Source organism: Equus caballus, chromosome 7 (genome assembly GCF_041296265.1).
Source record: "Equus caballus isolate H_3958 breed thoroughbred chromosome 7, TB-T2T, whole genome shotgun sequence".
NCBI classification, from domain to species: domain Eukaryota; kingdom Metazoa; phylum Chordata; class Mammalia; order Perissodactyla; family Equidae; genus Equus; species Equus caballus.
The window spans coordinates 19,571,953-19,596,092 of NC_091690.1; the positions used below are offsets into that span (position 1 = coordinate 19,571,953).

Here is a 24,140-nt window from a genome sequence, read left to right on the forward strand (position 1 = left end):
GTTGCATATATCAGTGTATTTCTTCTTTTTGAATTTCTCTGTCCCCAATCCTCCACAGGTAAGCAATAACCTGAATTTTGTGTTTGTCACTACCTTGCTTTTTTAAAAAAGAATAGTTCTACCACAAATGTAGGTATCTATATGTAAAATATTTAATTTTTCTTGATTGTTAGCTGTATTAAAATTTTATAGTACTTACCAAAAAAGTGCTCTTTCTCGATGTGGGCAATGGTTACATCAGTATATTTATTTTCTGAAAATTCATCAACTACTCACTAATGATGTATTCTTTTGGATACGTATATTCTATTTCAACAAAAAGTTTAAACAGAAATTGCACTACACTGTAGTTTGTTTATTCACAATTACATTTCTAAGATCCACTCACATTTTTGTGTGTATAGTCATGTGCTGCATGATGACATTTCAATCAACGAGGGACCGCATATACCACTGTGGTCCCATTAAGATTAGTACCACATAGCCTAGATGTGTTGTAGGCTATACCATCTATGATGTTCGCACAAGGACAAGATCACCCGACGACACACTTCTCGGGACATGGTTAAGTGATGCATGACTGTAGTTGTAATTACTGCCATATAATATCTACATGTGACTAAACAATCACGTATTTACCTAATAATGAACATTAAATGTTTCCAACTGTCTGGCTATTAAGAAGAATACTGCTATGAACATTCTTGTAAATGACTCCTAGTGCATGTGTCTGAGTTTCTCTACAAGTATATACTCAGAATTCCGAAGGAATAAAGTATCATTCCTTCAACTTTACCATGTATTGCTGAATTGTCTTCCAACATGATTGAACTTACACTCCCATCAATAGTACGTAAGAATTCCTGCTGATCTATATTTTTACCAAGGGTTGGTATTATCAGATTTTTTAATGTTTGACAATCTACTGGATATAAAACAATATCTCAATATGGTCTTGATGTGCAAATCCCTGATTCCTAATGAGGCTGAGAACATTTTTGTATGTGAGGTAGGCAGAACTCTGAGACAGTCCCCCCAACCCATCATCTCCACCCTCTGGTATTACTCTCATGATTATGCTATGCTACATGACAAAAGGGATTTTGCAGCCATACTTAAGGTTACTAATCAGTTGATCTTAAAAAGATTGTGTGGGTGGGTCTAAGCTAATCATGAGTCTTTTAAAATCAAAGCATTTTCTTGACTGGTTGCAGAAGTCAGAGAGATTGAAAGTGCGAGACGAATTTGACACAAAAGAGGTTCTCCATTGCTAAAATGGAGGGGCTATGGGGCAAGGACCTGACATCAGCCTAAAGGAGCTAAGAGTGACCCCTCGCCAACAGCTAGCAAGAACACCAGAGACTTCATTCTCCAGTAAAGAAGGATGGATCATTTCGCAAGGAAATGAATTCTGCGTTGAGAGCCTGAGCAGAGAACCCAGATACATCATTCTATATTTCTAACCTATAAAACTGTGAGATAATAGACGGATGTTGTTTTAAGGTACTAAATTTGTTATGGAGCAACAGAAAACGATGTTTATTGACCATTCAGTCTCCTTATCTTTCAAATCCTTTTTCATGCCTATAGCTTATTTTTCTATTGGGGTGTCTTTTTCTTACTCCTATGTTGGAGCATATTCTAGACATTAATCCTTTGTCAGTTATTTGTGTTACAAAAAAATCTTCTCCCAGTTTGCAGCCTGTCATTTACTTCATGAAGTGCCCTTTACGGTAAACACATTCTTAATCTTAATGTTGAATTTATTAATGTTTTACATACAAGTAGCATTTTTTGCCATCCTTAACAAATCCCTCCCTACTATGGAGTCATAGAGATAGTCTTATATTTCCTAGTAAGTTTTATTTTTCATAATTTGTCTTGAGTGATTTTTGCTAATGATTTGAGGTAGAGGTCCAATTTCATTTTTTAATCCCCATAAGGATAATGATATGGAGATTTAAAATTTCAAAATGATCTATATTATTAGTTAATTTGCTCTTGAAAGACTACTCTGTCACAAATCAAATGTCAATGGGTATGAGTCTGATTGTGTGCTCTCTATTCTGTTGCATTGGTCAATTTAACTATTCTGCCAATACCATACCATCTTAATTACAGTTACACTTTACATAAGTCTTGATATCTGGCAGGGCAAGTCTCCTCTCATTATCTTCAGGACTGTTTTGACTATTCTTGGCTCTTTGTTCTTGCTCTTGGCTCATACAAAGTTGCAAACTTATCAAAATACCACAATTATGATTTAAACTGGAACTACACTAAACTTAGTCTCTTAGGGTAAGAAACGACAACTTTTCAATATTGACTCTCCCTAGCCATGACTACAGCTCTGTGCACTAACTTAGGTCTTCTTTAATATCTTCCAAAAAAGTGTTTACAATTTTCTCCATAAAAATCATATCGATCATTTGTTAGATATCTTTCCCTTAGATCATTATGGTTTTGTAGCTCTTATAAATACAGGTCCATAATCCCTTAACATCCTAAAAGCACTGAAAACTGAAGTTTAGCAATTTCTAGCAAAAATCTGACATGAAGTGATGTGAGATTATCTGGTGAATTCACTTATCCTACTTCAAATGAACATTCAGCTTATAGAATTATGTTCCTGAGGTGATGCAACAGATCTTGATTACAGTTTCATTATATAATGACATATGCACATAATATACAGCATATTCATCTTTCTAAAATCCCAAAAATTTCAAATACTAAAAACTCATCTAACTGAAAGGGTATCAAATACAGGATTTTGAACCTAATAAAATAGTTTTCCAAAATTTTTCCTGGTTTTGCTTCTGGTAGAAATGCAATTGATTTTTATACTGATCCTTTTATCAGTTCCCTTGCCAACTGTTATAATGAGCCTGCCAATCTTTGTGTTTACATAAACCAGAGATTAGAAAACTTTTTCTGTAAAGGGCCAAACAGTAACAATTTTAGCCTTTGCAGATCATACAGTCTGTTGCATCTACTCAACAATGATACTATAGCAACCAAGCAGTTACAGATAATGAACGATGAGCATACTGTATTCCAATAAAACTTTATAGGCACTGCAATTTGTATTCACACAATTCTCACGTGTGAAATATTCTTTTAAATTTTTTTCAACCACTGAAAATGTAAAAACCACTCTTAGCTTGCAGACTGTACAAAAACAGGTGGTGGGCTGGATTTGGCATATAGGCCATAATTTGCCAACCATTGATATAAACAAAGAATCTTAACATCTTCAAAGAGTGTTTCTTCCTTTCCAGTCCTTGAGCTTCGACTTCCTTTCCTGTGCAGATTTCCCTGTTCAATGCTGAACAGAGCAGTGATAATATCTTTTGTTTACGATTTTTTTAAAGAAAGGTTTCCACTGTTAACACATTAAGAACAGCTTTTGCTGTAGGTTTTCCTCTATACCTAGCTTAAGAGGTGTTGGTTTTTATTTTTTAAATCATGAATAGTTGTTCAATTCTAGTAACTGATCTTTCTGAATTTATCACATGATTTTTCTCCTTTAAACTAACCATATGATTGTGGCAGAGACTGCTTATTGTTTGACGGCCAAAATTTTATAGAATTATAGCTGGACATATGACTACTGAGCCACAGAACATTTCTCAGTATCTCTTGCAATTAGGTACGGCTATATGACTAAGCTCTCACCAACAGAACATGAGCAGAAAAGACAAAGGCCACTTCAGCGCCTAGGCATAAAGTAGTGAGCCTGCCTCCCCATGCTGTTTCTTCCATTTCTGCTGGCTGGAGCTCAGACATTGCAATAACTCACCTTTAAAGAGACAGTAATAATGGCCTAGGCCAGAAGTTCTCAAACTTTTTGGTCTCAGGATCTATTTACAGTCTTAAAAATTATTAAGCATCCCAAAAAGCTTTTGTTTATGTGGGGTGTCTATCAACGTTACCACATTAGAAATTAAAACTGAAAAAATTTTAAGCTATTAACTCATTTAAATATAACAAGAATAACTCTATTAGATGTTAACATAAATAACATTATGAAAAATACAAATATTACTTACAAGTATGTTTAACAAAAAAGCACTATAAGGCAACTTTTAACGCCTTTTCATTTGATCCTAATAGTAATTCTCTGAGGTAATCAAAGCACTTATTAAATCAACTTTATTTTACAAGTAAAAAAAAAGTCTATAGAAGTTGTGACTTGACCAAGATTACACATCTACTAAGTATAAAATGGGGCCAACACAATCAGTGTAAAACATGGAGATCAAATGAAATTTCTCTAAGCTTTGTGTTTTGAAAAATTAGACTTTCTCTTTTTTATTTTGCAGGAGTTTGGAGGTGGCAAATTATACTCTCACCTTAAAAGTTTAAAGGAAAAAAAATCTAACACTATTAATATCTTAAAATCTTTTCTTCCAGAATTTTTTGCATTAACACCACATAATTTATATCAAACTGTATATACAATTTTGAATCCTTACTCCAAGGAATAATAAGTGTTCTCCACTCAATTATACTAATAGCTTACAAAGCAGTTGTAAACTTTTACATTCCTCCCAGAAATATATTCAAGTTACAGCTGATCCACATCCTTACCAAAGCTTGATATTATCAGTCTTTATTTTAAGCCCTTCTAGTGAGTATAAAGTGGTGTCTCCCTGTAGTTTTAATTCATGTTTCCCTGCTAACTAAAGACACTGAGGATCTTTTTTTTTTTTTGAGGAAGATTAGCCCTAAGCTAACATCCACGGCCAATCCTCCTGTTTTTGCTGAGGAAGATTCATCCCATCTTTCTCTATTTTATATGTGGGACACCTACCACAGCATGGCTTGATAAGCAGTGCTTAGGTCCATGCCTGGGACCAAACCGGTGAACCCTGGGGCCACCAAAGCAGAGTGGGTGAACTTAACCAGTACGCCACAGGGCAGACCCCAACACTAAGGATCTTTTCATGTGGTTGTTGGCTATTAATGTGCGTTCTTTTGTGAAGCATCTGTTCAAAGTTTTTGCCCATTTTTTAAGAACTAGGCTGTCTTAGTGAGTTCTAAAAGAACTTTATATCTCAATTATTTTCTCCCATTCTGTCTTGCCTTTTCATTTTCTTATTGCTCTCTTTCAAACAGAAAAAGTTTTTGTTTGCTTGGTTGGTTTTTGCTGAGGAAGATTCACCCTAAGCTAACACCTGTTGCCAATCTTGCTCTTTTTTGTATGTGAGCCGCTATCAGAGCATGGCCACATACAAAAAAGGTCTGCACCTGGGAACCAGGCCCAGGCCACTAAAGCAGAGCACACCGAACTTAATCACTAGGCCACTGGGGCTGGCCCAAGCAAAAGTTTCTAATTTTGATGAAATCCAATTTTTCTTATTAGATCAAACTTTCTGTATTACCTAAGAAAGTTTGCCTATCCTAAAGTTGTAAAAATGTTTTATCTTTTCTTCTAGCAGTTTTATAGTTTGGGCTTTTGTATTTAGGGCTATGATCCTTTTGGAGTTAATTTTTTGGATAAATTGCAATATAAGGGTCAATGTTCAAGTTTTTCCATATGGATAACTGTTCCAACATCATTTGTGGGAAAGAATTTAATTTCCCCATTGAACTGTGTAATACCTCTGTTGAAATTCTAATGAAGATAAGTGTGTAGGTGTATTTTTATTCCACTGATCCTATTATCTATCTTTTCACCAATACCACATTGTCTTCTTTTCTCCGCTGAGGAAGATTAGCCCTGAGCTAACATCTGTACCAAGGTTCCTCTACTTTATATGTGGGGTGCTGCCACAGCATGGCTGAGAAGAGGGGCAGGCCTGTGCCTGGGATCTGAAGCTGTGAAGTGGAGCACACCAAACTTAACCCCTATGCCACAGGGCCAGCCCCCACACTGTCTCATTTTCATAGCTTGTGAGTAAGTCTTGAAATCCAGGAGTGAAGGTTTTCTAACTTTGTTCGTTAGCCAAAGCAGCCTGCTGGGACTTAGCTGACTGGAATTGCATTCAATCCACCATTACGTCTTGGGAGAACTGACATCTTAATATTTTCTAAATAGATCTATGAACAATGTATATTTTTCTGTATATTTCAGTCTTTAATTTCTCACAAGTTTTCAGTGTAGAGCTCTTGTGCAGGTTCTGTAAATTTATTCCTAAGAATTTTATGTCTTTAATGCTGTTATGAATGAAATTTTTTTTACGTCCTTTTTCAAATTTTGCTGCTAGTATATATGGAAGACAACTGATTTTTACAAATACAACTTTGTGTTCAACAATCTTACTAAATTCAGTTATTAGTCCTGGTAGTTGTTTTGTAGATTCCTGAGGATTTTCTACATAAACAATCATGTCACCTACAAACAGAAAAATTTACTTCTTCCTTTCATTTCCTTCCTGATGTTCATGCCTTTCATTTCTTTTTATTCTTCTCTCCCTCCAACCATGCACACCTTGTTACCTGCTGAGTCTTTAAATTCCAAAGTGATATCCATACCAGAAAATTCCAATAACTATAACCAATGATTTTCTTAAAAAGATAATTGGCCAAAAGAAACATTATTGAAAAAACACCCTAGTTTTGTTAGATGAAGAATATTTATCCTAAGACAAAAGGAATAAACCTTAGTCAAGAACTATATAATTATAAAACTAAGCAAAATGATCACACATGTACCCTTAAACAAAAAATCTAAGACTATACAACATCAGCATCGGTATCACTAGCACCAAAGCTAGAATTATGAGAACATTAATAATGCACGGATCCTTCCAACTTCTCGTTAATTCTTCCTATTTAACAATAAGTTACCACTTAGTGAGCACTGAATGTGTACCAAGATCTTCTAATTCTCACCATACTCCCTTAAGTAAGTAAGTAATTATATGTCCATTTCATATATGAAGAAATTAAGAATTGAAGAGACAGCACTAATCTAACAAAAGTCACTCAAATTAAGTGGCAGGGCCAGGATAAGAACTAACACAGTTTGATCCCAGAACCCATGAATTTTAATCTTAACCAGAATGTGACCTACACCTCTTCTTCACTGGCCCACAACACTGTGCTCTAGACATGTTAATCGAAAACAAGTAACAGTAATAGCAACGCCTTTTTCTTCCCAAAAGCTCTACCATAGCACTTTGCCTTGCTCCAAAAAGAACTCAATACTATTGACATTTTATTAAGTAAATAGTGGCAAAAATAAAATACACTTACTGGTTTCGGCATTTTCCTTCTCTTTGTGTCACCTTTAAAAATTCTTCACTTTTATGAATCCTGTTGTCACTTTCTGTTAAAGAAAAAGAAAGCATAATTGACCTATTCTATTTTTATATAATGCTTTTATTTTAACATGATTTATATAGGATAAAATAAATATTAAAACATTTTAAAATGAGTTTAAAGTAACAGAGCTCTCATTTTAATTTCCAATGTCTTCTACTATCATTTCACATTCTCTAAAAACATTCACAGATGTGACTTAAAACAGCACACATCTCAAGTCACACAATATAAACATACTGATCACTAACTACAAGTTTTAATTTAATTAGTGACAGCACATAGCAAAGAAACAAGATTGCTCAGGGCTCAAATGCTGTCTCTGAGTCAGGTTCACCCTTACATCAGCATGGAGTAGACAGAAGGAAACTAACAGTGAAGAGAGATGGATTCAGATTCTAAAGAGAGAAACTCAAGAACGCTTTCCAACCTTTTTTCTGAACTGCCAAAGACAAAAAGAAATTCTGATTAATGTAAACTATAAAAAGATAACTTTTTAAAGAAAATTATTTTTTCTTCTTGAGAGCTTAAAAATCCAAGTAGAGAAAAACATGTAAAAAGTAGCTTATTCACCTAAGGTGTATAAAACGGCCATAGTCTCCTCACCAGCAAGCTGCAAGCTACTTAGTAGCAGGCTAGTTGCCTTAACTGAAACTTAGAATTGTCCTCAAGACCAACGTTAAATTGTATCTTCTCCCCCAAAAGCAACTGAAGGGAATCCTAATCTAGGAAAACTGTCATGCTGTCTTTGGGTAAATGTTCTTACAAACATCTAACAAAATTGGTTTTTCCTCTTACAAACCTAACCAAAATATCTAACATTCTTAATCATTATTAGTTGTCCTGAAAAAGTGATTATCATTCCAATCTGAAAATCTATAGCAGGAAGCGTATTAGATAAATTATTACTTTAAAATCAGCTTACATTGGTAATATCTCTGCCAAGAAACCTTATTCACTATACTAGCGTCAACTAAATTAATACAATGTTTTACATTTACTACTACATTATCAATTGTTTTTAAGATGCTATAATCAACAAAATTGAAAATTCTCCAAATCAAAATAAAAATGAAGCATCGAAGTCAGTCCACTTCCCTAAATTTTATTCAATCACATGCCAATAAAACTTTCTATAGAAGGAACTTCCTCCTGAGATATTTTTTATCTCATACACTGAGCTATGAAATTCAGTTGGTAAGTATTAAACTCCTCATTTCCTCTTATTTCCTTAACAATTATCTAGGAAATGAGAGACCAACATTCCCTTCCCGCAGTCATCTACTTTCATGAACCCAAATGTACTTCCACCCTATCTTATAATTCTGTATTCTCTTTTCATCCCACTACTATGGTCTTAGTTCAGACCCATATCATCTCAGGTCTTAAGAGCCTCCAAATCGACCTGCTTTTCACATCATTTATAAGCCAGTAACTCCCAAATCTGTGCCTCCAGAACTTGCTTGGCTAACTTGACCTGCTCAATATCTAAAAATTATCTCAAACATAACATAGTCAAAACTCTTAAGTCCCTACTCCAGAGCCAAGTCTGCTTTTCTACGAGTCTTGGTGACATATTTCTAGAAAGTCAGTCATAGTATTATTCTCTCATGATTTTTTTATATCTCTACTACATCTGCAGTTATAATCCTCTTTTCATTACTAATGCTGTTAATTTTTGCTTTCACTTTTGCTTGATTAATCTTGCCGGAAGTTTGCTTAGCTTATTGGTCTAAAAGCCAGCTTTCAGTTTTGTTGATCTTCTGTTTCTTTTATTTTTCTCTTTTACTAATTTCTGTCCTTTTCCTCATCATTTTTCTTTCTCACTAGTTGGCTTTACTCTGTGGCTCATTTTCTAATCCCTGAAGTTGAAAGTTTACCTAAGTAATTTCCAATCTTTTTTCTTTTCTAATATGTGTATTAAGGTCATAAACTAAATATGTCTAAGTATTAGGCAACTCCAAATATAAAGTCATCCCCCTATTTTGCAAGTAAGAATATTTAAAAATAATTTTGTATCATTTGAACATGTAAAATAACCAAATATGTATTTAGATTATTTATTAGTATACTTAAATATCAAAAACACATGATCTGGGGCCAGTGCCATGCCGAGTGGTTAAGTTCGCATGCTCCGCTTTGGTGGCCCAGGGTTTCACTGGTTCGGATCCTAGGCTCGGACACGGCACCACTCATCAGGCCATGCTGAGGTGGCATCCCACATGCCACAACCAGAAGGACCACAATCACAGTATACAACTACATACTGGGGAGCTTCGAGGGAAAAGAAGAAGGGGAAAAAAAAAGAAGATTGGCAACAGATGTTAGCTCAGGTGCCAAACTTTAAAAAAAAGACCTATAGGGGCTGGCCCCATGGCCGAGTGGTTAAGTTCGCGCGCTCCGCTGCAGGCGGCCCAGTGTTTCGTTGGTTCGAATCCTGGGCGCGGACATGGCACTGCTCATCAGACCACGCTGAGGCAGCATCCCACATGCCACAGCTAGAAGAACCCACAACGAAGAATACACAACTATGTACCGGGGGGCTTTGGGGAGAAAAAGGAAAAAATAAAAATCTTTAATAAAAAAAAAAAATAAAAAAAAAAAAACCTATAAAATATTGATTCAGAACATTGTTTGCTTTATCTCATATTTCATAGAACAGTTCTCTTCAAACTCCTCACACACATGAGACATGAGGGCTTTATATCAGAACTTTTTGAATTACAGTAAATTTTTCAGATTACACAAGCACTTTTTGAATTAGTCTATTATACTATCACTAAAATTTTTATCCCAAGCCACAACTACCCATTTATATAAAACATTAGGAATTTTTTCCCTAGTTGTACTGTTGGAATATATTTTAATATCTACAGTGTAACCGCTGTATTCTTTTTTAAGTGATTTTTTTAACCATATCTGCTCTACATTTCTTTACCTCTTTATGTTTAAATCACTTATCAGATGAGCTCTGTGAGCTTTCCAAACTCATCTGCACTAAGGCATTTCAGGTCAGCGGGCCTGGCCTAAACAGCACTTGTCTGCTCAAGAGAGAGAACATCTCACAATGAGAGAGCTCCTAGGAACACAAATATAAATCTCCTTTTCTGGGGCATAGTTTTTGAGAAAATTGTCTTGCCTTCTATTTGAAACCACACCATTTTCCTAAGCATCACTTTAGTAGTTTCCCACACAGGTTTTTATACGTGGTTTTTTCATAATGGTTAGCTCTGTTTTAATTTCCAGTTACAATTTCTAATCACTACTAAGAAATTTTTTTAAGGTTTCAAATGGAATGGTTAGAGGCCTGGGGCCGAGTGCTGTCTTTTTATTATTTATTTCTAAGTTTATTATACTATAACCAAAGAATTCATTAAAACTTCCTATTTAGTACTTGGTCAGTTTAGCTTCTTTTTTGATGTTCCAGATATAAATGAAAATAATGTCTTTTCCGCATTTGATAAATTAGATCAAGCTAGACCAAGTACTTAATGTTTTGTTTACAGTCTCTCCACTATCACCCATTTTAACCCATTTTAGTCTTCTTAATCAATTTGAGAAAAAAATGTATTAAATTTTCCCAACTACGATTGTCAATGTTAATTTCTTCCTGTATACTGCCACTTTCTTATTTATATGCTTTTAGGCTATGTTATTGAGTATAAGTTTACAATTGCTGTATCTTCCCTGTGAATACTTCCTTTTTTTCATTAAGTAATAGTTTAGCTGCACACAAAATTCTAAATTGACCGTGTTCCCTCAGCATTTGGAAGATATTTTCTTCTGGCATCTGCTGCTGCTGATGACAAGTCTGTTGTCAATCTAACTCATTCCTCTGAGGTAATCTGCCTCTTTTTAAGATTTTCTTTTTTGGTGTTCTTCAGATTTACTTTTATTTATCTTGTTCAGGATTTGGTAAGCTTCCTTATTCTGAAGACTCACACTTTTCTGAAATTCTGTAAAATTATTAGCCATCGTCTCTTTCCATTCAACAATTCTTATTAGATACATACCAGATATCTTATTCTTTAATCTATGCCTACTTTTTCATATTTTCCAACTCTTTATCTCTCTGTGCAACATGCCTTTAGTCCTTAATTCTCTCTAGTTGTTTTTAATGTTTTATCTCTCCACTAGTTTAAAATTTCAGTGATTATTTTTATTTCTAGAAATTCCTTTTCGGATTTTTAAAAAATGCTTTTTAATAATGCCATGCTATTTTATAATGCGTTTTAATTCTTCTTTTATACCTATGTTTATTTTATGTCATTATAAAATTATTCTACTATTTTCATTTCATTAGGGCTTATTTCTTAATGAAGTTTCTAATTCTGGACAGAAAGTTCATGTCCTAACCCACTCCCCGATGTGGGAATCCTGCAAGGCCTGATTTGTATATGTATCCCTACAGAGGTGTTTCAAGTTTGCTCCTACCAGAGCACTAGGGATTTAATTGTCCTAGACTCAAGTTTTACATTAACTCCTTGATTTAGCATCCATTACCATCTCAGACCCATGGCCACACCCTAGAGAAGTTAACAGATACTCAAGAGAGCTTCCTCATCTACTGATCATGTTATTTATTAAACCATATGGCTGTTGTGCCCTTCCTGTGCAACCTCTCACCAATAACGAAGATCAAAGGAAAGAAAGTGAGCATTAATTACATGCCAGACTACAAACTAAGTTAAAGCACTCAAATTATAGAAAAAGTATCAAACACGAGGCCAGCTAAGCAGGTAAATAAATATCAAGTATGCAGGTTTATAGAATTTCTGAAGTTACGTATTAATCAAATACTGAAACTAAATGAAGGCAGAGTTTTTTTCTTTTCCTTTAAAAAGTAATTTACCCATATTTTCAATTCTTAGAGTTACTTCAAGTTATACTCTACAGAAAAGGACCTTTCAAGCAAAATAATCCATACTAAAGTTTCAGGTTTAATAAGAGAGCTCTGCTGACATAAAAGTATTAATATATCATAGGCCAGGATATACAAAAATCAGGTTGTTAAGCAAGCTAATTAAGCTTTTAAAATCTCCAAAAGCCTAAGTGATCTATATGAACTGTGGGGAAGTGGGGCGGGGGGGGGGGGAGGGGGGGGGTCCCTAACAAAAAGCCTTTGCAAATAAGGATACAGCTGACTTCTAAAAGAAGCCTCTAAACACATATTTTCAGACCAGTGTTCTCTCTTAAAAATCAAGTTAGTCTTCACCCTGTTTTATTTCAGTTAATTATAAATTATCTGAGAAGAATTTACTAAAGCTCTACATCCTTATTTACCAACTGAAAGTAAACTGATTACTTAACAATGACTTATATTTATAGAATACTTCATAGTTGTATGTTCCTATACATTATTTAATTTTCTTCTAACTAAAAACTGAGGAGACAAACAAGACAGGTCACATTATGACCACTTTACAGTTGAAGAAACAAGGTCCACTGCATAAAAGTGACTTGTCCTAAGTTACAGGGGTAATAAATGGCTAAGAGATCTTTTGACACTTATAGTCCAGTGTTCTCCCATATACTAAACTGTCTTCCTATTTTTGATATTTAAAAAGTGCTAAATAATTTCATTTGCAGAAATTTACCTGAAGAAAACAATAATGAATGTATACAATGTTATAACTACAAAGATTCTAGTTATAGTGCTGTTTATAAAAGTATATGTCATACTGAGAAGTCAGTTAAGTGAACCATGCATGGCACACTTGTACGCTCTGCTAGACCACAATGCAGCCAATCAAAATGGTAGAGAAAAATATTAAATGACACGGCAAAATAAAACTACTACGTAAAAAGGCAAGTTATAAAACCATACATACAGTATTATCACATTTCTTTCTAAAAAGTATGAACAAAGAGAAAAGACCAGAATAATTATACTCCAAAATGAGTGTCTAGGAATTAGAATGAATCTGTAAATTTCTAAAATGAAAATATAGAGCTTTTGTAATAAGAAAAACAACATAGAGCTTTTGTAATAAGAAAGAACATCATAATTCTAAGAAAACAAACTGAAGTTGGACCTATAACTTCACCGTAACATTTAATAAAATCTAAGTAATTTAATCTTTTTTCAAAAAGAGAGACAAAAAAAATTCTAGCTTTGGAGGAAAAATATGACTAAGGAAGATAGATAGGTTATGATGAAAACAGATTAATGTTTTATTTAAAATTCCTACATAGGTAGAATAAAATAAGTATCAAAACAAAAGCAACAGAGTAGAAAAACATGCAACAGCCATAACAAAAAGTTACTATGGAAAGTAAAGAAATAACTAAATATATAAAGATATCATTCAGACTCCACATAGTAAATAGTTAAATGAGAAACTCTTTACAAACAAATCTTACATTAAAAAAAAATGCCCCACTGTGCTGATTAAAACTACAAATCAAAACAGCTTTAAGGTATTACTGATTACATACTCATTAAACTAGCAAAATAATTATTAATTATACATGCCAGTACTGAGGAGACTGTGTTGGTAAACAAGTAGATAAATACTGCTTTCACACCATAAACTGGCTCTGTATTTCTAGAAAGTGAGTTGTCAATATATAACAAAAGCTACAAGCTTTTCTGATCAGCAAATTCTGCTTCTGGAATATACCCAGAGAAAGAAAAAATACAAAAGAAAGTAATCTGTGCCAAGATAGTCTCAGCAATCATTATAACAGCCAATAATTAAAATCACAAGTAAAGTAATGTTGAACTACGTGATAACATGATGGACCATTACAGGGTTTTTTGTATATTATGACAAATTGTGTCAACTTTTACACAAGGATAAGGGAAAAGGCAGAATAGCCACGCATTGTAACTAGATAGAAACACAGGTATCCTTACAAATGATCTCTGGGTATGTAGAACTGAACACTTAATACTAATCAGGGTCTTATTTTTGTTAAGTTCCTCATTTCAAAAATTAGATGAGAACCTCAAAAACATATTTCACTAAATTGTTTATGTATCAATTTACTAGCTGACATAATATGATATACGTAAGAATTGTCCCTTAAATTTTTTAGGATTAAGCTGTCTATAAATGTAATTAAAACCTAAGTGTTCAACCAAGTTGATAATTATTGAAAAATATTTATATGATGATATTATTTAACTTCAATAGCACATTTCCAGTCCTTCTATGATTGTATTAATGTTTTTTCTTAAAACTGGCATCTGTCAGTAGCAGAATCGACAATTTAATAAAGTGTCACAAGAAAAGCCAAGATACCTGGATAGATGACCAGGAATTACATCTCTGATTCATCTTGAAAACTAACTTTGACTTTCAGTGTCTTCTTTTCTTTCTTCTCTAAAAAAACTATTATAATCACTTAAACCATTGTATATCAAAAATAAATAATAGAAATCAACTCCTCTCTCTACCCTCATAATACACGATCATTGAAAAAACATTTTCTCCCTCCCCTCCACTCTTCCTAAATTACTTAGTGGTCTTACCCTACACCTCTTTTCCATACCGACTACCCCAGAGGCAAGGAACGCAATCATGGCAGCAAAATACCAACATATCCAGTAAGTAGTGTTAAGAGACGCTACCAGCATACACATCTCTCATTTCCAGAAAATTACGTGTATGAATACGTACTCAAACAAGGTGCTACATTTTAGAGACAAAACACTCATATAAAACATTCCCTTCTTTGTTCTTTAACTTTGAGAGTGACCAAAACAGCCTCCTCTCTACTTCATACAATGGAAAAGCACAGCCTCATGCTTAACACCTTGAGCTCTATTAAGTCAGGGCACAACAACAGACTCTTCCCACCTGCCAGGTGGTAAAACAGGTGTTAGGTCTGGTCCACACTGAGCCTACACGGAAGCTTCAATAATTTATACCAGGCTGCCTAATTTTACTCTTACGATATTCTTTTCCCTAAGCCTAATTGTATATTTTTTTCTGTCTTTTGAGACACAGAAGCAATCTCTGAACATAACTGTGGTCTCTCCACAGACCAAAAAATTACAAAAGAATTCCTCTGCCAATTTACCAGGGATTGAGAAACAGTGTAACCAGGAGAAGTATAAACTAAATAAGGTAACTCTGGCAGTCAAATCAACATAATAACATCAATCTACAAAAAAGTTCTTAATCGTTTTTTTCCCCGCATGAGCCCCTCTGGTGAAGCCTATGAATTGCTTCCTAAAAAAGTAATAAATGCACAAAATAAAATACATAAAAGACCAATTACATTGGAATACAATTATCAAAATATAAAAAGCACAAATTTATGATATAATAATATATGTACTTCTTTATTAATCTTTAAATAACAATACCCACCAGTGGATCTAACAATTAAACTTCTAAGCAATGCTGAGTATAAATGCTATTTTGAGATATCTGCAACACTAGTAATGTATTACGCAAATATCTGCAATTTCTACCGGAAATAGTCTCTGCTACTGCTATTGCTGCCCACATTCATAATGGAGGAAAACGTGTAAATAAAGATGTAACTTTTTTCCCTATCCAAGTTCACAGACCCACAGGCTAAAAACCTCTAATATACACAGAACTATGCTTATTATATTTTTAGTTCAGTGTTAATATTGAATTTAATAGCAATAATAATTCAGTTTTACCTACAGATAAAATGCCACGCAATTCACCTAGTGAAGCAAAGAGGACAAGAATTCTTAGTCCATTTTGCAAATAAAGAACTAAAGCCAAAAGCAAGGACAGGGAAGTGCCTGGAGAAAGTATCTGTAGAATGTGCACTCTTCAGCCACTTCACCTCCATTATCTAATCTTCAGGATAACTGCCCTTGATAGGTATCACAATCCCTCATTCTTCTAAAAAGGAAATTAAGATTCAGATAAGTGACTTGCCCAAAGTAATAACGCTAGTTAACAAAGTCAGAAGTCCTTCTAAATCTACTTCTGGGCTCTTTTGGCTCTTATTCTGCCTTTTTCTGACATTTTCTAGACAAGCTCATCCCAAACAATTACAAGAGCTTTTCAAGTTAAAGCTCTCTCCTCTGTAGTTTTCAGGTCAAGAGACTAAAGACATCCGTGCACACTAATACTGGTATAACACATCTGTAAATGGATTTCCTGTAACAGTGATGGGCAGTTCTATTTAAGGTATTAAGCACTTGCCTATGTAAAAACTGATTTTTGTTCAAAGGCATTTTCAAGGAAATGAAATATTCAACATTTTTGAGCAATATATACATGTTACTGAAAATGCAAATTTCTAGAACTTAAATATAAAGCAGAATTGCAAAATTAAAAACAAAGTTTTATATTGAACTTAGATTCTCTTTTAAAAGAATTTTGTAAATTTAAAAGAAACACCACATCTGTATTGCTCCCAAAGTAGGTAGAAAACAAATAATACGTTACCATTTGCAATGATTAATTTTAAATGCTAAAAGGTAAGGAAAGCTAAATCTAGTTCAATTTCTTCATTTTACATTTATGGAAATATCAAAAATTCATATAATAAATGTTTAAAAAGGGAAAAACAAAGAGGTTCATGTAAGTCACCTCTAAGGCAGGAAAAAAGCAGTCTCAAACTAACCTGAAGACTTCTCACAAACAATTCTACACCTTATATGTTCTGGAACACCAGATATTACAGTAGCTTATTTTCAAAACAGAATAAATTCAGTATGTTTCTTAAATATCTTTATAACTACACAATATTCTCTCATGCAGACAATAAGGCTATATGGCAGTTCTATCATGAAGCTTCTAATTTTTGAGATATTCAATCCCCGTGTTGAGAAACTGGAATGGTGCCTGGCTCACAGTAGAGCCTCAGATGTTTGCTAACTTTGTTGGTGAATTAAGTTTACATACAATATTCATTTGAATTTTTCTATTGATTATTGCCAAAGGAAGTATTTTCCTTTCAATTTTATGTTGTAAAAATGACTGAGCTAATAAGCAACATGCTACAAGAGACAGCACACATGAATGTAGGAAAAAAAACTCCTCCCAACTAGGTCTCCCAAATTCAGGCCTTTATCATCTCTAGTCAAGACTCTTTCAGTAATCTCAATAATTTGACAATCAAATTAAATGTAAAGGCTGGATAATTTGACATTTAATAACTATAATTATCACGCTGCCTGTTGGTTAGATGAAAGTAGTAAGCTCTTCACGTATATATACACCAACTTTACTTAGTAACCAAACTAAGTTTTTACAGTTTCTCTAAGTCTAGATTCTATGAACAGCTTAAATATCAATCAAATATCAAATACCTCATGGTGGCTAACAAAGTTTAATCCATCCCACACACTCAATAAAAGCCAAAGGGTTCCAGATTCAATTAACGATGGCTGAGACTTCCTATGCCCTCATTCTCCCTTTTATTAAGATTCTCTCTGTTGTACTCATGTGCCCACATCAATCCATGTACTAACCAGGGATTTTTGGTTCCAAACAACACCTACTCTGGTTAACTTACTGAAAGGTTACTAGTTAATGAAAAAAAAAAAAGTAGGAAGCAAGAGACACCCAGAAGTCTCCTCACAGAAGACTCGGCTTAGAACACTGTTGCACTGAATATTAACTCCAGTTTATACACATAAGAGCACTTAACACACTTTATGGTATACAATATGGCAGATCTAGATTCCTATTAGAGGGTGACCTGTTCAGTATCTTACTCATCAAATGCAAAGAGTATTTGGCATATGATTATACATGTCTGAATGCAGGAATGATATCTTCTACCAAGGGTCCGCAAACCTTTTCTGCAAAGGGCCTGGTGAGTAAACTTTTTAGGTTTTGTGGGCCACATGGTCTTTGCTCCAACTTCCCAGCTGTTGTAGCACAAAAGCAGCCACAGATAATACATAAACAAATGAGCTATCCTATGTTCAAATAAAACTATTTACAAAAACAGGCAGTAGGTTGGATTTAGCTCGTGGGCCATAGTTTGTCAACCCCTGCCTCAAAAAGTATTTTAGCAGGACTCAAGACCTTTCACTCCATAAGTTAAATAAATTTGGTACCCAAGAAGATATGAACTCATATATTCATGCTAGACTACATATGACAGACCAATCTTGGACTTGATTTTGGGAGGGGGTAAGAAAGAACCCAAGACATTTGACATATGAATAGGAAAATAATCTAATGGGAACAGAGCTGGAAGAAAGGGCAATTCCATTACCCTTGCCCGTGACTGGTTAGGTATGGAATGTGCCCCAATCCTGGCCAAAGAGACTGAGAAGACATCTGATGGGGGCTTCTGGAAAAGAAATAGTCCTCATTCTTTTGGATACTGCTGTGTCTAGTTGGCACGCTCGTTCTGCTGCAGCCAAACTGGGGCAAAGGGAAAGCAGTCCTACTATGAAGCTAATGGGGAAAACTACAGGGCACTAAATTGGAAAGAGAATGAGTCCTCAATGTCATTACTGAGTCACTCTTGAGCCTCTGGACTTTATCATGTAAGATAATAAATTTTCTCATTATTTAAGCCAGTTTGAGAATCTTCTATTATTGCAGCCAAAGCATCTTAAACAATGTAATGACTGGAAACTGAAGATTGCTCACTTCACAATTTCACCTGCAGCCAGTCTTATTTAACTTCAACTTTTCAGAAATAAATTAAAAGAAACATTTAAGGCCCTAAAAGCCCATAAAGATTAACTACAACTCAGGCAAAGCTATATCAAACACTGATACTGAAATTCAGAACTTTACAAATTCCCTAATTCTGGAGGAAAAAAACATGCAGTACCTCCTTCTTTGATACTGTATCAAAAACATTCCTTCAACAGGATTTCTTTTCTCCAAATCAGGGGTTGGCAAACTTTTTCTGTAAAAGGCCAGACACTAAATACTTCAGGTTTTGCAAAAAATATGGACTCAGTAAACACTTCATGTTTTGCAAAAAATATGGACTCTTGAGTCATTTTAGCTCAAAAGCATCCATACATAATATGTAAATGAATGGGCAATTTGGTGTTCCAATAAAACTTTATTGACAAAAACAGGCAAGCAAGCTTGATTTGGCCTGCAAACCAGTTTGCTGACCTCCTCTCTAAACAGTTAACAGTAACGAGAATATCTTTCTCAAACAAATCAACTTTATGTGAACTCAAAAATAGCTTATTTCAAATGTACATAAATTATGTAGAAAAGTAACCAGCATTTCTCAAGCATTCTATTCATATACATTAGATCGCTTGACATAAAAAAAAAGTTCACTTATTTATATATATAACTAACCCCAATAAAATTAATTTCAAATTCTATTGTTAAAATGTAACTGATATTACAACAGGAAAAAAATACAAAACTTACTCATATGCAAATTTATAACATGTACCTATTTAACAAAACTAAGGTTTGTTTTTGTGGGTTTTTTGGTGAGGAAGAATGGCTCTTAGCTACCATCTGTGCCAACCTTCCTCTATTTTATATGTGGGATGCCACCACAGCATGGCTCGATGAACAGTGTGTAGGTACATGCCTGGGATGCAAACCCATGAACCCCAGGCCACTGAACCAGAGCGTGTGAATTAATCACTATGCCACCTGGCTGACCTCTAAAACTAAGTATTTTAAATTAGTGAATTTGCAAAGATTTCTATACATACTGGCTATACAAAGAAAAAAAACAACACCCCTACTTAACTCCTAACCCAAATGTACCCCTCTCTTCTAGGAAGCTGAAGATAGAGTACACTATTAAATGGAATGAAGAAATAAAGAAGTGAATCACACCGACTATATTTCCTTTCCAAACAGTTCCCAGGTACAAAGAAACACATTATATGGACATTTCACTACCCAAAATCATAAACCCTTTTTTAAAGGACATCATTTTTCACTGTCAATTATATAACCATACTTTAAGAAGAAAACAAAAAATGAACTTCACCTTCAATCACTAATCAAGAAAATTTGCACACGTACATAAACATACTTTCAGGAATTATTATAGGAAATTCAATTGTGATTTCATTCAAATGATGAAAATCTGAAAAACATTACTCAATGTGTAACACAGTAATAAATCAAATACCCTTTCAATGTTTGTTACAAAATAACCTTATTTTTATAGAATTTAAAATCACAAATAAGGTATATAAAGTATATGTTTATCCTTGCATAAGTATTGGCATTTTCTATATACAAAGAATTGCTAATAGCAATTACCTATGAAAAACAGGACTGGGAAAGAGGTGGGGAGTTCAAGGGAGTGAGAAGGACTTTTACTTTTCCCCTTACATCTTTCTGGGTTTAACTTTGTCATAAAATCTATTACTTTTATTGTCTTTAAAAATGATTTAAAATATATGTTCAATATAAATTAATATTGAGAAATATACCAGGAACTAAAATGAATAGGAAAGGCAGGATTTCTCTGAAAGAGGCTGGAAACTGAGGAGCTTTCTGGGGTCAGGCTGGCCACTTCTACCACTGAAGAGGTGAGGAGATACTGGCTTTGGAAGTTAGGGAGGTTCCCCCAATGGCCTTTAGCCATCAGGAACTCGGTGATGGTTAAAATAACCCTGTAAGGGTGGAGTCTACAGCAACACAATCCAGCTCCACTGAACCCAGTACCTCAGGGGTAATATCAGGGTAGCTAAAAGAAGTGCCTGTTACCTCTTGGTTTGCAGGAGGTCCAAGCCATCCAAGAAAAGGTGACTTCCTTGACCTCCCAGATTTACAGCAATAGCATGATTATATTAACTACACCCTAGTGGGTATGCTCCACCAACATAGCTCAGTCTTCACAACCTTAATAGAACACATTTTTTTTAGGCTTTGGTCTTTGGAAAATATTGGTTAAAATTTGCCATTTTTAAATGACGGAAGTCAAAAAGCATTAAGTTAAAAACTGATGAAAAAACAAACTCCCACCATGATTCAACATTTCAGATTCTATTAGAATCTATAGTGGATTATATTAAAAGATTGAGAATTGAAATTAAGATAAAAATACATAAAAGACTTTCATTTCAACAGCCTGCCAAAGATAAACATGAATAAGAAAATCCAATTCTGCTCTTGGGAATGGAGAAGCAATAAAGAAACAACCCTTGTTACCCTCCCTGAGACTACTGAGAGTTAGCAAGAGAGAGTACAGCAAAGCCTGTCATTTCTTACCACCACAGGAAAAAGAATAATCAATTTAATTTCCAGTTAAGCAGTAACAATGTCCAAAACAAAGGACAGACTCAACATACTTTCCCCACACTGAAATTAATTACATTTAATTTCTGAGCCTCTCCTACATGCTCTTCCATGCGTGGGGATACAGGAGTCAACAAAACAATGTATAATCCACAAGGGCAAGAATTTAACATTTCTAAATGCCATAATCAAATTTTGCCTCATTTAAATAAAACTGTAAAGAATGCCAATGCACATCTATTCATTCCTTACTAATAATATATTAACTGTTTATTAAATTCCATCCTATATAAAAAAGAGATTAAGCAAAGAAACAAAATTCAGTACAATCCTTGTGACAGCATACTATTAACTTCAAAACAAGTGTCCTACATTTTGCCACATTTGAGGTAAACTGTTAGTTTCTGGAAGATAAAGCACAATGGTGAAAGCAATGGAAACCTGAAAACAAACAAAAAAAGTGCAATCCTGAATATTAGCCTCTCTTTTCAAATCTAATAATGCTGTTTTGGCAAATGGATTAAGCCATTATTTATCCAGCAAAATGAATGGGCAATTGTTCATTCAGAGCTCCGTTCGAAATATAAAAGGGTATTTAGTGTTCTAAAAAATGTATGCTCCGTAAACAATAGATTGCAATGTCTATGCCCAAGTACTCGTTTATCAAATAAACTCTTATTATCTCAGGCTTTTACATTTACATCAGGCCAGTCTTGGCGCCATAGGACTCATTAAAACGTCTTCTACAAAACCTCAACTGTATTTAAAATATATTTTTGATGAAGTTGACTTTTAACACATTTCTAACCTCATTAATAATCACTCCTTAAGGGGGGTGGGAAACCCCAAATATTGGAAATAATCAATCCATATCTGGATAGGAAGTGATGTGCTCTATTTAAACCGAAATACTAATGTAGTGCCCCCCGTTTCAAAGTTAGCCCGGGAATTAAGTTTAGAACTCTTTAAAGGAAGGGGGGACTGCAAAGTGCTCAATTCGTCTGAGGGGGTCTAACACAGCAATCGGGCTGCCTCGAGGGCCCGAGCAAGTTGCCAGGTCCGCAGCCGCAGCCGCAGCCGCAGGCAGAGCGGAGCGGCGGCCCTCGCTGCGCGGGTGCGGCTGGCAGCGGCTCCGCGCCCCAAGCCCCGTCGTGCAACATCCCTTTAGCCACTAGGGCGGAACGCACGCTCTCTAGTAATTCAACACCCTCACTTTCAAACGGGTGGCCGGGGAGAAGTTGTTCTCATGAATTCCCTCCCGACACTGCAAAACGTAATGCTCCCCGCGCTTCATAACTGCATTTCAAACTACCCAGACAGGACGCGCCAGGCCGAGCCCGGGGCGGCGCCCAGGCGGCGGGAAGCCGACCGTCCCGCAGGCCGCAGGGGGGTCCGCGGCCCACGCCGAAGGCGGACCCCGCGCCCGGGAGGAGGAGAGACGCGCGACGGCGTGTTCCGGCCACGACTCAGGCCAGGCCTCGCGGCGCCCTCCCCGGGAGCGGCCTGGCCGGCCGGGCCGTGTGGCAGCAGCGCCGCGGCCCGCGGGGCGCGAAGGGAGGCGCGCGAGGCCCTGGCGGCGCCGCCAGCGGCAGCGCGGCCCCCGCCACTCCTCGCCGCCACCTCAGCGTCTCCGGCGGAGCCTGCGAGCGCGCGGTGGGGGAAGGGAGGGCGCCGGCGGCTTACCCCGAGAGCGAGCGGCTCCTTCCCGCCCGGAGGCTGGCTGGGGCGCTGCGCGGGGGCGCCGGGCGTCGCGGCTGCGGCGGGGAGAGAGACGCGGTGGTCGAGCGCGGGACCGCGGGAGAAGAGAGGCGCCGCCGCCACCGCAGACAGCTCCGCAATATGGCCGCCCGGCGGCTCCTCGGGGGAAAGGCGGGGCTGCCCCGCGCCCCCCGCCCCCCGCCCCCCGCCCCCCGCCTCCCCCTGCCGGCCGGCCGGCCTCGCGCCGCGGCCTGAGCGCCCGAGCCGCGGCCGGGGCCGCCCGCGCCCCGCCCCTGCCGCCCCGCCCCTCGCGCCCCCACCCGCCGCGCGGGGCGTGGCCGGGGGGGGTCGCCCTCCGGGGCGGACCCCCAAGGGAGCGGGGCCAGCGCTGAGGAGGGGGTTCTCCTTCCAGGGAGCGCCGGGCTGGAGCGAAGCCCGCAGGGGAAGGAAGCGGAGACGCCCGAGCCGAAGCTCCGAGCGGGCCCGCCGCCTCCCGCCGCGCGTGGAAACTTGAAACTCCCGCTGGTGCCAGAAAACTCACCGAGGGCGTTGCCGTCGCCCCCACGGAGGACTTCTTCCCCGAGGGAATCGGAGCCGAGTCGAGCGTGGTCCTTGGCTGTTCAGCTTGAAAATCCTGGACCGGGAGAGACAGGCCTACGTTAGAGAGTTTATATATGCGACAAGGAACGTTTACATTAATTTGGCAGGTTTTACTCCACTAGAAAAACATGCTTTTGCAGGGGCAGTTTTTCAACTCCACCAAAACCTCGATGGATTATGGCCCCAATCGAGAGTGCAGATTTTCATCCAGGCGAGGATGTTTGATAATTTTTTATTACCACCGCATTCTTTGGCATTTGGAGTCGGTTAAGAAGAAAATGTTGGAAGTGGAGCCCCAAAGAGCAGCCAAACCTGAATTATCCTGGATTTACAGAAAGTTGGACATTTGATCATAGCCTAACTCGAGCCCGCTCACTTTAGTAGTGGCTGGGACTAGAAAGACTTGTGGTCAGTGTCGTATCATCTACG

The 24,140-nt window shown here is 36.8% G+C and overlaps 1 protein-coding gene across 1 annotated transcript in view; it reads right to left on the minus strand.

The window, feature by feature from the left end:
* The window catches only part of RDX (radixin), an 85,487-nt gene extending 62,087 nt beyond the window's left edge, over positions 1–23,400 (minus strand). The window contains exons 1-2 of the mRNA XM_023644764.2: positions 23,097–23,400; positions 7,204–7,276 (exon numbers count right to left, since the gene is read on the minus strand). Coding sequence (XP_023500532.1) covers positions 7,204–7,215 — 12 coding nt within the window. The 5' untranslated portion in view covers positions 7,216–7,276; positions 23,097–23,400. The remainder of the gene's footprint in view (positions 1–7,203; positions 7,277–23,096) is intronic.
* Positions 23,401–24,140: the final 740 nt, after the last annotated feature.